General features: G+C 53.5%; 2 protein-coding genes across 9 annotated transcripts in view; one reads left to right on the top strand and one right to left on the bottom strand.

The window, feature by feature from the left end:
- CCDC12 (coiled-coil domain containing 12) overlaps window positions 1-7,272 on the bottom strand; it is a 52,712-nt gene extending 45,440 nt beyond the window's left edge. For 2 of the 3 annotated variants that reach the window (XR_012518726.1, XR_012518727.1), the window contains exon 1: window positions 6,783-7,058. Coding sequence is in view for 1 of the 3 variants with exons in the window: in XM_003926278.4 (XP_003926327.1) it covers window positions 7,065-7,160 (96 nt within the window). In the remaining 2 variants the exon portion in view is untranslated. The other variant, XM_003926278.4, reaches the window with a different exon arrangement.
- A 450-nt stretch (window positions 7,273-7,722) lies between these two features.
- Window positions 7,723-17,696, top strand: part of NBEAL2 (neurobeachin like 2) — a 31,373-nt gene continuing 21,399 nt past the window's right edge. For 2 of the 6 annotated variants that reach the window (XM_074403956.1, XM_039477413.2), the window contains exon 1: window positions 7,724-9,729. In XM_074403956.1, coding sequence (XP_074260057.1) covers window positions 9,679-9,729 — 51 coding nt within the window. In that variant the 5' untranslated portion in view covers window positions 7,724-9,678. Of the gene's footprint in view, window positions 9,730-9,788; window positions 17,410-17,696 lie in introns of those variants that run through there. The other 4 variants (XM_074403957.1, XM_074403955.1, XM_074403954.1 and 1 more) reach the window with 3 other exon arrangements.

The raw sequence follows: 17,696 nt of genomic DNA, 5'->3' as shown, positions 1-17,696 counted from the left end.
GAGGCTGAAGGGAGCAAGTCCTCCAGAGATGCACTGTCCATTAAGTAATTAGAAGACATGTGTGGCTGTTTAAATGTAAACTGACTAAAATTAAATGTCACAGTAGCCACATTTCTTTTTTTTGAGACAGGGTCTCACACTGTCACCCAGGTGGAGTGCAGTGACGTGATCTCAGTTCACTGCAACCTCCACCCTGACCAGGCTGAAGCGACCCTCCCACCTCAGTCTCCCAAGTAGCTGGCACTACAGGCGTGCAACACCACTCCAGGTTAATTTTTTGTATTTTTTGTGGAGATGGAGATTTATCACGTTGCCCAGGCTGGCCTCAAACTCCTGGACTCAAGTGATTCCCCTTACCTCCACCTCCCAAAATGCTGAGATTATAGCAAGCTTGTCCAACCCACAGCCCAGGACCGCTTAAAATGCAGTCCAACGGCTGGGCGCGGTGGCTCAAACCTGTAATCCCAGCACTTTGGAAGGCCGAGAGGCGGGTGGATCACGAGGTCAAGAGATCGAAACCATCCTGGTCAACATGGTGAAACCCCGTCTCTACTGAAAATACAGAAAGTTAGCTGGGCATGGTGGTGTGTGCCTGTAATCCCAGCTACTCAGGACGCTGAGACAGGAGAATTGCCTGAACCCAGGAGGCGGAGGTTGCGGTGAGCCAAGATTGTGCCATTGCACTCCAGCCTGGGTACCAAGAGCGAAACTCCGTCTCAAAAAAAAAAAAAAAAAAAAAAATGCAGTCCAACATAAATTCGTACACTTTCTTAAAACATGGAGTTTTTTTTTTTTAGCTCATCAGCTAGCATTAGTATATATTATGTGTGGCCCAAGACAATTCTTCCAATGTGGCCCAGAGAAGCCAAAAGATTGGACACTGGATAACAGGCATGAGCCACCGTGCCTGCCTAGCACCCACATTTGAAGGGTTTGAAAAGCCACAGGTGGCCGGGCGCGGTGGCTCAAGCCTGTAATCCCAGCACTTTGGGAGGCCAAGGCGGGTGGATCACAAGGTCGAGAGATCGAGACCAACCTGGTCAACATGGTGAAACCCCATCTCTACTAAAAATACAAAAAATTAGCTGGGCATGGTGGCACGTGCCTATAATCCCAGCTACTCAGGAGGCTGAGGCAGAAGAATTGCCTGAACCCAGGAGGCGGAGGTTGCGGTGAGCCGAGATCGCGCCATTGCACTCCAGCCTGGGTAACAAGATCGAAACTCCGTCTCAAAAAAAAAAAAAAAAAAAAGAAAAGCCACAGATGGCCCATGGCTACAGTACAGATTAGGGAACACTTATCACTGCACAAAGTTGTACTGTACAATGCTGCTGCTCTCACCTCTAGAGCCAGGTAATGACCAGGAATTGCTAGTTGCCTGGAACCTGCAACCTGACAGTCAGACCTCAGCCCCAAGGGCTGGTCAGCCAGCCAGCCAGCCAATATCCCTGTCTCAGAGCAGCAAGAGACAACCCAATTCAGGGAAAATGCTCAGGAAAGCTGACAGCCAAGGGGCAGATGTTTGTGCCAAGTTAATCACCTTTAGAGAGCCTCCATTTGGCTGCTGAGGAAGGAAAAGGTCAAAAGAGGACTGTGGCCTCACATTGCCCTGCTCAACAGCACTGTGAAGAGATGCCACAGAACTTCATCCACACAGCCGTGAACTGTTCACCTACTCACCCAGCCTGGAACTTCTGGATGAGCGTCAGGAAATGAGGTTCAAATACAATACAGAAAAGTGTGCCCAGGCTGGCTACCATCCCTGCTGGAAATCCTGGCTCTTGCAAAACTTGGCTACTAGAGTACCCCAGGTCCAGCACTTTCATACTGTACCCCTGCCCCAGTCACTGCCAAGTGCTTGCTGTCAAACTCCCTGGAGCATCTCCACTCTCGCCTCTATGCGCCTGAATGTTCTCACCTCTGATATGCTCCCCAGGAACACTCTCCTTACCAGCTACCTTGAGACCCTTCTCCCTCTTCCCCACCCTCCATGGCTCAGCTCAAGTTCCATGCTGTCTTCCCATGAAGCTTCCCCAGGCTCTGCCTGGCTTTTCCAGAAAATGAATGCCAGCAATACTGTCCTTCCACCTGTCAACTGGAAGTGGCTGATCTCCAAGATGCTACTTCAGGCGGTGCTTTTCCTCTATAGAATCCCCTTCCCCCTGGCGGTCTTGCATGGGCTGGAATCCAGGAGACATCACTTCCCTTCCACAGCCTTGAACATCCCAGGTCCTCTCAGCCTCTTGCCCACCTCCCCTCACTAATAAGTGGCATCAGGTGGGCTGACCAGGAAGTCTTTGTAAAACTACAGCTGCATGACTACAAGAGAGCTTTATACAGAATAATATATGGAAACACTGCAACCCCTAATCTTGCCTCTCTCCATCTGCCACAATCTCAGGACTCTGATTTGTCATAACACCACTAAATCATGAGTTTATAGTCTGGTGAGAGTAAGGAAGAAAGATAAAACCATGAGGAAAACCAACTCCAGGCCTGAAATTCCTAAGGCCTTCAGCAAAATCATGCACGCAGTAAGAACTCAATGAAGCACCTGCTACTGAGTGCTAGGAAAGCAGCAAGTTGCCATCCCCACGGGGCAAACAGGTGCTCTTCACTGGCAGGTGCAGGCAGAGAAGGTGCTCAATCCGGGAGTCTGTTGTCACATCAGAAGTCTCAAGTAAAAATGTGGAGCCACTTCCTCTCTGAGGGAGGAGACTCATAAGGTCTTATCTGGCCACAGCAGGCAGTCACACTTCCTCCCTAGACTCTCCACTTCAAAGGTCTGGCAGAAAGGCGCACAGGATAGAAAATCAACTCAAAGTTTAGACTCCTAACTGTCTTGTCCCCAAGCATTTACCTTATTAAACAAATCACTCAAGAACCGTAGGGATTAAATATGACACCAAAAGTATATGCAACAAATGCAGAAACAGATAAATTGAACTTCATCAAAATTTTAAAATTTTTGTGCATCCAATGACAATACCCACCAGGTGCGGTAGTTGACGCCTGTAATCCTAACACTTTGGGAGGCCAAAGATGGAGAACTGCGTGAGGCCAGGAGTTTGAGACCAGCCTGAGAAACACAGTGAGACCCCATCTTTACAAAAAATTAATTAAAAAAAAAAAAAAAAGACAATACTAAGAGAGTGAAAAGATAATCCAGAAAATGGGAAAAAAATAGCACTAATCTCATCTCTAATAATGATTTAATATCCAGAATATATGAACAATGCAATGACAACTCAATAACAAGAAAAAGAACCCGATAAAAATACGGGCAAAGGGAACCTGGATACTTATTCAAAGAAAATATATATATACAAATGGCAAACAAGCATAGGAAAGGATGTTCAACATCACTCATCATTAGGGAAATGCAAATCAAAACCACTATAGGATACCACTTCACACCCATTAGAATGGCTATAACTAAAAACAAAAACCAAAAAAGAAGATGGCTGGACTTTGGTGGCTCACACCTGTAATCCTAGCACTTTGGGAGTCCATGGCAGGAGGATCACTTGAACCCAGGGGTTCAAGACCAGCCTGGAGCAACACAGTGAGACCCCTGACTCTTTTTTTTTAAAAAAGAAAATAACAAAGTGTTGGGGAGGATGTGGAAAAACTGGAAGCCTTGCACACTGCTGTTGGGAATGTAAAAACTGGAAGCCTTGCACACTGCTGTTGGGAATGTAAAAACTGGAAGCTTTGCACACTGCTGCTGGGAATGTGACAACCGGAAGCCTTGCACACTGCTGCTGGGTAAAACCACTGCTGAAAACAGTATGGTGTTTCCTCAAATAGCTAAACACAGAATTATATCATCCAGCTGTTTTCCCTACACACAGTTACATTCCTCTCCCCGCTATATAAACTCCCCAGTTTTAGTTTGACGGAAAGACAGATTTGAGACTGATCTCCTTTCTCCTCACCTGACATCACTCAAATGTAATTTTTAAAAAAGGGGGGCCAGGGGTGGTGGTTCACACCCATATTCCCAGCACTTTGGGAGGCCGAGGTGAGTGGATCACCTGAGGTCAGGAGTTGGAGACCAGCCTGACCAATGTGGTTAAACCCCATCTCTACTAAAATACAAAATTTAGCAGCTGGGTGCCGTGGCTCATGCCTGTAATCCCAGCACTTTGGGAAGCCGAGGCGAGCAGATCACCTGAGGTCAGGAGTTGGAAGACTAGCCTGGACAACATGGTAAAACCTCATCTCTACTAACAATGCAAAAATTAGCTGAGCATGGTGGCACGCACCTGTAACCCCAGCTGCTGAGGAGGCTGAGGCAGGAGAATCGCTTGAACCTGGGAGGTGGAGGATACAGTGAGCCAAGATTGTGCCACTGCACTCCAGCCTGGGCAACGAGAACAAAACTCTGTCTCAAAAAAAAAAAAAAAAAAAAAAAAAAGTTGGGCATGGGAGGTCGAGGCAGGTGGATCACCTGAGGTCTGGAGTTCGAGACCAGCCTGGCCAACCTGGTGAAACCCCAGCTCTACTAAAAATACAAAAAAAACTAGCTGGGTGGGTGGCAGGCTACTGGAATCCCAGCTACTCAGAGATGGAAGTTGCAGTGAGCCAAGATTGTGCCATTGCACTCCAGCCTGGGCAACATAGCACGACTGTCTCAAAAAATAAAAACTAAAAAGAATTACCATATGACCCAGTAATTCCACTTCTGACTATATACCCAAGAGAATTCAAAGCAGACACTTAAACAGGTATCTGTACACCCATGTTTATAGCAGCATTATTCACAACAGGCAAAATGTAGAAGCAACTAAATTAAACAAAACATGGTATATACAATGGAATATTAACCCTTAAAAAGGACTGAGATTCCGACACAATACAACATGGATGAAGTGTGTGAAGACATGCTAAGTGAAATAAGCCAATCACAGAAGGACAAATACTGTATGATCTGATTATCTGAGGTATCTAGAGTAGTCAAATTCAGAGACAGGCAGTAAAACAGTAATGGCCAGGGGCTGGGGAAAGGGGGAATGGAGAGTGATTGTTTAATGGGTACAGAGTTTGGGATGATGAAAACGTTCTGGAAATAGATTGTGGTGATAATTACAGACACAGAGAATGTACTTAATGCCACTAAATTATACATTTAAAATGGTCAAAATAGTAAACTGTATACGTATTTTCCCACAATTTTAAAACACAGAAAAAAATAATCAGGCCATATTTCCAGCCCACCGAGAGAATCCCTTTCTAAAGGCCTGTTCTCCTGATGATCTGGCACATTCTTCCCATGGCAATGGGCTCCGTGGATGCTATTTTGTCCTTTGCATTGTAACCTCAAACCCAGCCCCAATAACCTGAGTCCTAAATCCAAGCAAACAGCTCAGATGGACTAGCCATTGTTGGAAAGGCTGAGGCTTGCGCTTCTCTGGGACAGGCAATTTAGGGGATAACTGTCTGATATGTTCAACAGGCAGCCAACAAAAGCAGAAGCCACTCTAGCCAGCTTTCACTCTTTATTACTTCCCTTTTCACTTTCATACAGGACACCAGACTGTCATGCAGTAAGGAAAACAGGGTTCAGGCTGCCCAGCCTGTTTTAAGTTGGAAAGTGGGAAGTGTCCCCGCCCATCTCCAACAGGTCTATAAATTTAACATCCTTTGTACCTCATACACTGAAGGACACAGTTTTCACCCATCCAACAACAGAACCAACAACTTCGGCCCTCTGTGGTCTCCAGAGCCCTTTCACACAGATTATCCCATTAGATCTCACAATAACACAGTGAGAATGAATGTGTAGGGACTGTCATTCCCCACTGGAGACATGAAGAAACCCAGGCTCAGGGAGATGAAGCAATGTGTCCCAAGTCCAAGTAAAAAAGCAATCTACAGTTTGCACACAGGTAAGTGATCTTCAGAATTCTTCTTCCTCTCCATTACATTGGAAAGATGAACAAATGGAACTTTGCATTTGGTGTTAAACCAGAGCAAGGAAAAATGCTTCCGAATATGGCAACTATGGGCTAGTAGGCCCATCCCCAAAGAAAAAACTAAGGCCCTTCTCTTCCCCACCCCTGCTTTTTTTTTTTTTTTTTTTTGAGACCAAGTCTCACTCTGTCACCTAGGCTGGAGTGCACTGGGACGATCTTGGCTCACTGTAACCTCTGCCTCCGGTTCAAGCCATTCTCCTGCCTCAACCTCTCGAGTAACTGGGATTACAGGTACCTGCCACCACACCTGGCTAATTTTTGTATCTGGAGTAGGGACAGGGTTTCACCATGTTGACCAGGCTGGTCTGGAACTCCTGACCTCAAATGATCCACTCGCCTCGGCCTCCCAAAGCGCTGGGATTACAGGTGTGAGCCACCTCGCCCGGCCCTCGTTCCCAACTTCTAAGGCCCACCCTACTTAGAAATAGACCTTTCTTTAAGTTTTGTTTTGTTTTTGAGATGGAGTCGCTCTGTCACCCAGGCTGGAGTGAAGTGGCGCCATCTCGACTCACTACACCTCTGCCTCCTGGGCTGAAGCGATTCTCCTGCTATAGCCTCCCCAGAAGCTGGGATTACAGGCATGAGCCACCGCGCCCGGCCTCTTTTCGATTTTTGCATGCAACGATTCCTGCTGTGTACCCACTGCTGTCACTTGCTGTCCTGTCCAAGGCGTGCTGCCGGACAGAGGAGTCTTGTCAGACTCAGAATCGAATGTGGGTGTTAAAGACCAACTTGGCCATAAACGGAACAAATCACGCCTAACCCAACAAGCCTCTAAACGTACAAGTGGCCCTCGACACCTACACGAGCAACGCCCGGGAAGCAGGAGTCGGTGGACTGCGGGTCGCTGACCACTGCCTTACCCACCCCAGCGCATGCGCGACTACCACACCAGCGCCAGAGGAGTACCACGCCAAGCAGTCCCTGACTTCGTGGGCGGGCGCCGTCTTCTCGCGCATGCGTAAGCGTCTGCGCATGCGCGCCTTCGGCAGCTGTCCTTCCCTATTGGTCCCTGCTCTTCTCAAACCCGACCCGGACCCCGAACGCTGGCTGCCTCTACTACGACCTTCACTCCGCATTTCTCACCTTGCGCCCGGTTTTCTCCCGTAGGGCCTTCAGCCGTTCCTTTCGCCGCAGTGCCTCTTCCTCTAGCCGGCCCACACCGGCCACAGTCGGCTCCATCTTGCCTGCGGACGCCCCTCCTTTTCTCCCGTCTTGCAACGCGCAGGCCTAAAGAGAGTGGATAAATGTCTCACGGCCAATCCAAGGACGAGAATGAAAGAATGAGAGGTCCTGGTAGCCAATCAGTGCTGGGTTGTTATGGGCGGGCCCTCCCAGCCCCGACCCTTCCCGCCCTGCCCCGCTCTTATTCTTCAGGGCAACTTGCCTAGTGGGTAGGGAGCCAGCAAAAAAAAAAAAAAAAAAAAAAAAAAAAATGCTAAGGCTCGATTTATCCATCACTGATCAGTGAAAGAGCAGCAGGTGGAATCAGACCTGAGAGAAGGAGAAAAGAGTGCGTCGATCGCTCCGGTTTTGCCTGTGCACCAACCACAGCTCACTCCATGCTGGCCTCTTGGAATGCCCTGACCCATCCATCCTTGTCCACTTCACCTGATTCTTCAAGCCTCGAATGCCTTCAAGAATCCTTCCCTGACCCTCCACTCCGATCCCACCCTAATATGAGGTATGCGTCACACCTCTACAGCTGTCCGTGCCCCCCCCCCCCGGACTCCCCTGACAAATGCCCCTAAGCCCCTCTGTGACCACCCTCAGCTCAGACAAAGCCTGTATAGTGAGGGACCTGGTTCGATGGTTGTTTCCCTCTGGACTCAGATATGATCCCCTCTCACTCCCATCCCCTCCTGGAGCAGCAAAGTCCTCAGGGTCAAGTTACCTTCCCCAGTGAAGAGCAAACCGCAACCTGGGTCCAGTGGGCCTCAAGGACTGACCCCATCCCCCAGCTTAGAAAGGGTTGGTTTGGACCCGATTGCAAGTCACCACAAGATTCATGGCTCTCTGGCAGAAGCTGCCAGAGTCTTCTTTCCTGCATTAACCAGAGTGTCCTGATAACAGAGAGAGCACTTAGGCTGAATTCAAGATATTCTTTCAGTATGTGAGAGTCCCCAAGGCCACACCCCCCTCACTTGGGAATAGGAGACCATGCTTCCACCTGCCCCCCTCCACTGCCAGGGGATAACTAGCTTCTGAGCAAGGCTGTTCCCTTCCTGAGGCCTCCCTTCCCAGGTTGGCTGCAGGTGGGCATCCACTCTTCCCCTTCCAACTCTCTTCAGAGGCTCATGGGCCACAGGCCACAGGTCTGTCCCTCCCTTCACTGGCCCTCTTGTCCTCACTAACCTGAGTCTGTCTAAGCCTTCTTCCCTGTAATGGATGGGTTGCTCTGCCAAGGCCTGGCATGCGGGTTGGAGGTGCTCAGGAAACCTCAGCTCAGAGCTGTGATTGCACAGAGCAGGAGAAAAGGCCAGACTGGAGGTGTGGCCCAAGAAACTAGGAGAGCAAAATGGGACAGGGTCTGTGTTCTCTTGACCACCCAACGTCTAGGAGTCTCCAGACTGGTCAACTCCTGGAACCAGTAGCACCTCTCTGGGCCCAGCAAACTTCTCCCCAGTCCCAACAAAGGGCCTGATCCCTGCCTAACACCAGGGGGTCCCTCACCTCATAATCTGGACATAGGGAAAGGGGCACGGGGTGATGGTGGCAGGGACCCAACAAAGAGTCAGTCAAGCCTGGGTCCCTGTCCCTGCTGCCCTTGGCTGCCCATGTGGTCCTCATTTAGCCAAAGCCTCAGTTTCTCCATCTGTAAAACAGAACCATGAGGCACCCATCTCCTGAGGTTAAAGAAAGAAAATATGTGAAGCAAGTTCTGGGCCCTGGAGTTGCGGAGTGGGACAGCCCCTCCACTGGAGAGTTTGGGAATTTTGGGAAGGCTTCCTGGAGGAGGAAGGGGGACCCGTGGGAACGGTCTAAGCTTCTCTGGGATCTGGGAGGGCATCGCTGCCCTGAAGGTATTTCAGTCTAGTCCTGCTGCTCTCTGACTTCTCGCCGTCACACTCAACAAACAGCTAGAGCTCAAACGTTGCGTTTCAGTCTTCCCATAAAGCGACAGAGGAGCACCAGACACTTGATAAGCGCCACAGGGGTTGCATGGTGGTGTTAGTCATTATTACTTGCTGAAGGACCCTCGCCACTCACACGCGACCCGCCGACCTTTCCCTGAATGGCGGCAACTCCAGTCAGGCGGGCTGCGTCCTAGGCGGATGCAGACCCTGGGAAAGTCTGGAATTTCTCACCCCGACCCCCGTCCCGGAGGCTCAGGCTGTACCTGCCAATGGGACTGGTGGGGGGGGGGCGGCGAGGCACCCTCCTGGGCCGCCCTGCCCACAGGCCCCTCCTCCTGCCATACTCGCCGCCCTTTGCACGGTCCCAGGAGAGGCGGGGCGGCGGTGACTGCAGCGAAGTGCAGGAAGCCAGGCGGCGGCCGCCAGTGAGGAGGAGGAGGAGCGAGCAGACTTGGGTGGCTCAGAGCCGCGGAGGCCAGAGCCGCAGACTTCCCCAGTAGTACCGCGCCGCTCCGCCCCGGAGTGACGCCCTCCGCCCATGGGCCTGGCCGAAGGCAGCCGGCGGGCGGCGCGGAGGAGGCGGCGACAGGTGGCGCGCAGCAGGGCCGGAGCCGGGCCCGGCCATGGCCGCCTCAGAGCGGCTCTACGAGTTGTGGCTGCTCTACTACGCGCAGGTGAGCCCGCCCCGCCCCGTGCCCGCACCCGCGGTGCCCCCAGCTTCGCGCGCCCCGCGCCTGCTGCACCTGTGCCCCGCGCCACTGGGGCCGCGTAGACGCGCGCGCAGGGAATGCCCCGGCTCCGCACGCACGTGTGTGCCCCCAGCCAGCCGAGTGCCTCTGGCACTTATGCCTTGGGTACAGAGCTCGCGGTCGTGCACTTCACAGCAACCCCCACGGCAGGACCGTGAACCCTGAGTCTTTCTTGCTGGAGGAGAGTGGCCTGGGCCGAGGCGGCCGGACACTTCGTCTTTTTACAAATGGGGAAACTGAGGCCTCTCTGGACAGGAGGCTAGGGGGAGGGGGTCTCAATTTGCATGTCGGCTGCCTCTCCCGTGGGCGCGGCCCGATTGGGTGGTCGTGGCCAATGACTCTGCGAGTGTGGGCCGATGTAGGGGGGTGTGTGTGCTGACTAGGGAGAGTGTGGGGAAGGGGAATGCTCCCACCGCAGATTCTTCTTGAGTTGCATTTCTACCCCCAACCCCTACGAACAGGCTGAGATAAGCTCCTCCCTGACTTGAGACGACCCCACCCCACCCCCATTCTGGGAGGTGGACCCAGGACCTCTCTAGGAGCAGAAGAAAAGGTTTTGCTTTGAATGCCCAGGGTGAGGGTGGGGCGTTGAGGCCCTGGGGAATGTCTGAAAAGGATGGAGGGAGGCCCTTTCATCCTGAGCTCCCCACCCATCTCAGAGAACACTTCAGGTGTCCCGTCAGCTGAGAACCTGGTGTCACTGAAACCGTCTCTCACACATAGTCCCCCATTTTCCTTCTGCACCCACAGCAGGGAGGGATCCCAGGGTAACACCTCCCTCCCCTTCACCCAGCACCTCCCTCCCTGCACCGGCCAGGCATGATGCTCCTGGCTCAGGTGTGCCCTGGGCACAATGGACCATTGTGTGCCCTGAACAGTTTGTCACTGGGAGGAATTCCTGCTCAGACGGGCTGGCCCTCAGTGAGGAGGCTGGTCAACTGTCTCCCGGAGACCTGGAGTCCAGGCCAGAAGGACCACAGCCTTTTTAGTCTGCTCAGCTTGTGAGAGGTTGAGGCCCCTGGCAGGAGTCCAGGCATGGAGTAGAGTCCTTTGGTATAACCCAGACCAAACTCGACTTCTCAGCCTCTGCTTCCTGCCTGTAAAACTGACGTAGCCCTGGCTGACTGTGGTGGCTCACACCTGTTATCCCAGCGCTTTGGGAGGCCGAGGCAGGTGGATCATGAGGTTAGGAGATCGAGACCATCCTAGCCAACATGGTGAAACCCCATTTCTACTAAAAAAAAAATATAAAAATTAGCTGGGCTTGGTGGCATGTGCCTGTAATCCCAGCTACTTGGGAGGCTGAGGCAGGAGAATCGCTTAAACCAGGGAGTCAGAGGCTGCAGTGAGCCGAGATTGCACCACTGCACTCCAGCCTGGTGACAGAGCAAGACTCCATCTCAAAAAGGAAAAAAAAAAAAAAGAAAAGAAAAGAAAAAAGCCTGACACAGCCCTGACCTCAGGTGCTTCGTGGACTCTGTGGAGAGGTAGCCATTGTAGCTGGTCCAGACCAGAGAAGGCTCCTGTTTCCCTGGCCCCATTGGGTTCCCAAGCCCCAGGCTCTTTGCTTTCATCTCTAGTGGCTGTGAAGGAGCAGAGGGTGTGAAGAGAAGCCTACCCCTAGTCCTTCTTCCTCTGACTGCTCCACAGCTATGGGCAGGTTCTAGGTGTGTGAGCAGGTAAAGGGGGCTTAAACCAGGTGATGAGTGTGAGGGATGTTAATAATAGGTCTTCAGGCTGGGTGGCAGGCTGCTGAGGGTGTCTTGGTATCTCCCAGGACTGTAACTCCAGCATGGTTGCCTGCTGATGTCCCATCTTACTGAGCTCTGCACATGGCCACCCCCCGCCCCCTCAACTGTCCTCTCAGGTGGTATTTATGGCTCATATCTGTGCCGAGCCTCCCCCTCCCAGAGCTCTTCACCTCACAGGGGACGTATAGAGCAAAGGCTGGCAGATTGTAGCTCTGGAGGCCTAAGCAGGCAGGGGGCAGCCTGGGGCCAGGCAAACAAATCCAGGATGTGAGAGCAAACCCTGGAGCCAGGCGGGGCCAGGCTGCCTGGGAAGAGGAAGCTAGCGCCAGCCTCCCAGCTCGCCTTCCTGCCTGCCTGCGCCTGCTCCCGGAACCCCCAACCCAGGGAGGTGTAGTGCTTGTGACTTTAAATCCTATTAGGGACCTGTTGTGTGTGTACTTGGGGAGGGGGAGTGTAAGGTAAGGGGCGGAGCTGAAGGAGGGTGTTTAGAGACCCTTGAGTTGGCCAGCAACCCAGTCAGCAACACCTGCACTCCTCCCTTCAACTGTGAGAGCTGACACCAGCTGGCAAACCTGTTTCCCCAGTCCTGGGTCTGGGTGGGGATGGAGATGGGGGAGTAACCCCTTCCTGCCCTTTCTCTTTCTTAAAGACCCCAGGTTTAGACCCACCCACCCCCTCCCACTGTGGGCCCAGCTCAACTGGGGGCCTCATAGTAAGGGAGGGGACTGTGAGTGGCTGCTGAGGGAAAGGGGAAGGGGCAGAGCACCCCAGGACCTCACTCAATTTGAGCTCCTTAGGGCCCTGGTGGGGAAACCGAGGCAGGGGCCTACCACAGTTGTCAGACCTCACATGTAGTAGGTGCTCTTTGGATATTAGCTGAATGACTGGATAGAGAAGGTGGGTCCCATGGCAGTGACCAGTCAGGAAGTCACCCCAGAGGAGGGTGAGTTTGGGCTTTGAGGGCTGAGAGGAAGGAACAGCAGGAGCAGTGGGACAAGAAACAAGTTGTCGGGAGTGGGGGCAGGGCAGAGCTAGTCAAGCAGGCCTGGTGGACAGGTGGGGGCTCATCCAGAGGACTCATGATCCAAGCCCACCAGAGTTACCCCAGGGAAGGCATAGGAAGGGCAGGAGAGTATTGGGGGACTGGGAACAGCATCTGATGGACTGACGGTTGGACAGTTAATGCCATATAGCATGCAGGTGAGTGGCCCCTGTTCAGACCAGAGCAGCACTGATGTTCAGCAACCCCCCAGTGAACAGGGTCACAGAGCGAGGGGGCACTGAATGTGGAAGGGCACTCAGGGTCACAAAGGTCAGGGCAAAACAAACCCTCAGGTGACAGAAGGGAGCAGAAGCTGAACTATCCAGCTATGCCACTGAGGCCTCACAAGGGTCCCGGGAGGTTAGGTCAGGCTGGAGGCAACTTTGTCTTGCCTACACTTCCCCTAGTACCCTCTCCCTAACTGATGATCTCTACTGCCTCTTAGAAGCCTGGCCAGGACTTGACTGGGCACAGTGGCTCACATCTGTAATCCCAGCACTTTTGGGAGGCAGAGGTGGGGAGATCACGAGGTCAGGAGATCAAGACCATCCTGGCCAACATGGTGAAACCCCGTCTGGACTAAAAATACAAAAAATTAACTGGACGTGGTGGCGTGCACCTGTAGTCCCAGCTGCTGGGGAAGCTGAGGCAGGAGAATCACTTGAACCCAGGAAGCAGAGGTTGCAATGACCCGAGATCACATCACTTTACTCCAGCCTGGGTAACTGGGACCTTATCTGGTCATATTCCTTCCTGGGCCTCAGTTTACCTGACAAAATGGGCAAAGGGAAGGTGGAATCACTTCCTTGGTGCTGTTACCCAGGCACCTGAAGGAGGAGGGCCCACAGTGATGGGGAGATGAGCACACAGCCCAGGATTGAGGTAGGCACTGGAAATTCCTGGAGCTATCATGACAACTGGAGAGCTGATAGGGAAGTGTGGGGTCCCCGTAGAAACAGGGTCAATTACTATGGGGACTATCGGGACCCTGGAAGGAAATTTCATTTTCCATAGTGATAGTACAAGGGGATGGTCGGCTTTTGAGCCGCTTCTCGGAGCCTGCTCCCATTCTGTGGAGTGTGCTTTCATTTCAATAAATCGATGCTTTCCTTGTTTAAAAAAAAAAAAGTGCAAAGGGCTGATCAGGCCCCAGGGCAGGGTGGGTGACATGGAGATCAGAAGGTTCACCCTTTCAGCAACCCCTCTCCAGATAAGGGGGAGAGACTGGCCCAGCCACCCAGGCACTCAGATCACTATCCTCAGTTGTCCCTGCCCCAGCAAAGTCCCGTCTCCCTGCTTCATCCCGTGACCTATGGTCCTCTAAGCCTGACGTCCAATCCTGGTGATGTAGCCGGAAGTCACTTTATCTTGACATTATCTTTCCCATCCTGATACTGAATCAGGCCCCCAGCCTGAGATAGGCAATTCCACATAGACCCCACCCTGTCCCGCTTCAGCTTGTCTGTCCCTGAAGATGGAGTGCTCACTACCGCCCAGGCAGCTCTAACTGAGAAGAGTCACCCACTCTTGAGCTGTGCTATTCTCTCTCTTCCTGCTCCTACCTCTTCCCTGGGGTCCATTAACACCTCTTACTGTCATTCACAGAGGGGGCTGGGGGTTGTTGCCTGAAATTCAGGAAGCTCAGGCAGGCCAGAGCCCCTGGATCTGGAGCTCCGCTCACCTTACTCTGACCTCTAGTTGGGTAGGTGTGGCTGGAGAACTGTTACCCATGAAACAAAGCGATGGTTTTAAAGAAGTTTATGTTAAGTAACAAGCTACTGAGAGCTGGAATGAGGACTGGACTCCGGAACCCATGCCCTCACCACCGATTCGGTTGGTGAGAGGCACCAGACAGGAACGGGTCTACAAAGGGCATTAATGCCCCTCATGGGGGCATTCCAGCAGAGCAAACGAGAGCTAAGCTGGTTGGGGTAGAGACAGTGAGTAACGCCCTTGGGCCTGGGCATCCATTAGGTTTGGGGTGTGGAGGCTGGAGGTGAGGTGGGCACCACCCACGCAGGGCCTCAGATGTCGGGGAAGACCGTGGATTTGCTCCAAAGATGTGAGCTTGTGATAGAGCACATGACTAGTCAATCATGTGCTCTAGGTCCTCCTGGTGCAGCTGCTCAGCCGGATGGTCCAGGAGGACCTGGCCTTGATGGTGAAGGATGCCCACTCGAGGCCTACTGTGCACTGGACTTGGGGTATGTCAGGCAGGGTCTGGAGCAGCATGGTTTCAGGCAGCTCAATGATCCCTGTCACCCTGGCAGACAGCCCCCTGTACATTGGTTGTACCAGTGTTACAACCACCAGCCCTTAGCTCTCTGGGTTACTTCAGAATTCCAGAGGAATGGCAGTTTCATGCCCACCCAGGGACTGTTTGAGCCTAAGCAGCCCTCGGGAGCCCCTCATCCCCAGCACCCTCAAGTGCCCTCACAGCTAGTTGGCCATAAGTTGGGGTCACTGTGGAGGTGACCATGAGACCCCCTCTTCTCAGGGACACTGGCCTTCCTCGTTCCCACAATCTGCTCCCTGCTGCAGGACCTGAGCATCACCTATGCCCTGGAGAGGACTTGGCAGGTGTGGCTGCTCCCAACCTACCCTTAGTTGGAGGCAGGATTGGGGTCTCAACCCAGTTAGGTTGGGCAAGGGCCTGGACTGTCCCTGAGCCGTGTTTCTGCTTAGAGCTGGCAAGGGAGAAAGGACCCATGACTGACCAAGGCAGAGTCTCCAAGAGGGGCATGGGAAGCCTGAGCGTCATGGCCACCCTGCCCAGGTCCTGAACCCTCACATGCAGCACTGCCACCGTGCTCTCGTCCCTTGCCATTCTCTGCCTTCTGACCCTGGCTCCCTGAGGGACTCCCATGCCCCGACACACTGCAGTCTCAAGCCACAGTCAGAGCTGGCCTGAGGCCTTCCAGAGAGAAAAAGTCAGACCCAGGGAGGCAGGACAGGCAGCTACCCCACCCCTGCCTAACACTGTGCTTTGGAGACCTCCTCATCCCCTCTCAGAGCCCATGAAGGCTGTCTTGATTGCCCCAGCCCTGAACACAGCTCAGCCCAACCTGCTGAAAGTTTACAGGACTGGACAGGCCAAGGGTGTGGTTCTAGGGACAGAAAGCAGGAGTGTGTAGAGAGTGAGGGACCCATTCCTGTCCTGGGAGGGCTGATCAAGGTGATGGCCACCAGGAGGCCATCATGTGGCCAAAAGCCCAACTCACATGAGGCAGTGGGGCATAGGGTGTGCAGAGGCCTGGACAGGAGGATATGAACCACACAGAGGGAGAAGCGGAAGCTGGAGAAGCAGGTCCTGGTCGGACCAGCAGCCCAGAATGCCAGGCTCAGCGGTTAAGCCTTTATGGAGAGGGGTTAGACACGGTCAAATTTGGGCTTTCAGGTGCTCAGCAGAGCTGCAGCTGGCAGGAAGACTCACATTTTGAGTGACTGGCTTGACTGGGGGCAGAAGAGGGGAAGACAGCATTGAGACATTTTTGAAAGCAGCCAGGGGTCTGTGGGGCCGCTGAGGCAGGGATCAAGGGTCACATGGTCAGCATGGGCTGGCTGGCTAGCGATCACGAGTGACCCTGGCCTAGAACTAAGGTCTGGCTTTCAGCATCCTCAAAGGTACACGGAAAACAAGGTAGTAGATAAGGCATCCCCTGTGGGGCGTGCTGTTTTCCCAGCTGTAATTAGAGAGGTTCAGAGGAAAGAGTCCAGGACCCCTGGCCACCTCTGCTATCTCAGGATCTGGGTATTTGGGGCTCCCTGCTGCTTGATCAGGAGGAGGCTGACCAGCAGGAGAGATCAGTCAATGTAACTGACAGACAAAATGGGATGGCTTTGTCGGTCTGCATCTTGGTGGCCCTGGCACCTCTCTGAGTTGCCTGGGCTTCAGATCTGCACTTCAGTGCCCCAGGGCTGCTCTGCCTAGGTTTTTTTGTGGGTCTGGCTTGGGTCTGCCCCTTACCCTGCGGTCATTCAAGCCTGGCCTACAAGCTGCAAACAGTAGCCATCCCTCCAAAGACAGTTCTGGAGGTCCTTGGGTGAGAGGTCCATGGCCCCTGGCTGCTGAGTGCTGACCATGGTGTGTCCCTTGCCTCTTCATCCTTCACTCTAGCTCCCCCATCCACCTCTCTGACTCTAGGAAAGAAGGCTGCCTTCTGGACTCGGTTGGGAGCTCCACATGGGGCCAGCCTGGAGGAGCTCCTGTATAAGCCACAACCCACCCTTATCCCCGGGGAGGGGCTTAGAGGTTAGAGCAGATTTGGGCTAGGCTAGGATTTATCAGCTGTGTTCCTGTGCAAAGAGAACTGCAGAATCCAGGTGAGGTAGCCAGGACATGGGCGGGGAGCTGGGTGGGACAAAGGTATGGTTGAGTCTTCTACAACAACCCCTGTGGCCTGAGGCCTTGGGTGTAAGTCAGGGAGCTGAGGGTGCCTTGAGTGAAGGGTACTGCAGCAGCAGGATCAGAACTCTCGCCTAGATAGGAGAAGTCGTCTCCGGCCCACAAGCCCCACCCAGGACAGGTGACCCCGCCCCTCTGCACCAGGCCCCGCCCTCAGCAGAGGCCAGGTTGCTTGTAGCCTCTCTCACTGGGGCCCAGGGTGCCCCGGCCCCCCCCCCCCCCACATCCCTGCGGTCTGCCGGGAGGAAGCGGCCCCCCTCCCCCACCGTGACTCTGCGCTTCCTGCCCCAGCCCGGGGCGGAGGAGACGTTTCCCGTTCACACCAAAGTTTTCCTGGCGGCGCCTAGACCTGGGCTTAGCCACTGCCCCTCTTGCCCATGGAACCAGCTCTGGGGCCTGGGGTCCAGGTAACCAGCAAGGGTGGGTGGAGGTTCCTGGGGCAAGGCAGGGCCTGGGTATGAGGATGTATACATGTCTGAGTCTGCCTGCCTAATGGTACACATGTGTCCTGGGATCCACAGCTAAGGAAGGAAGGGGGAAGATGGCAGATGAGAAGCCGGCCCAAGGCTCTGGGTAGCAGGTGGCTGCTGTGTGGGACACCTTCTCTCGCCGTAGCACCAACGCTTGCAGTCCTACACGGGTCTGACACAGCCAGGGGAGGGCCACAGCCACATCCCGCTCACGCCCCTCCCCT

Source organism: Saimiri boliviensis, chromosome 8, assembly GCF_048565385.1.
Source record: "Saimiri boliviensis isolate mSaiBol1 chromosome 8, mSaiBol1.pri, whole genome shotgun sequence".
Lineage (NCBI taxonomy): Eukaryota > Metazoa > Chordata > Mammalia > Primates > Cebidae > Saimiri > Saimiri boliviensis.
Note: the sequence above shows the minus strand (reverse complement) of the source record. Positions and strands in the feature narration are given on the sequence as shown.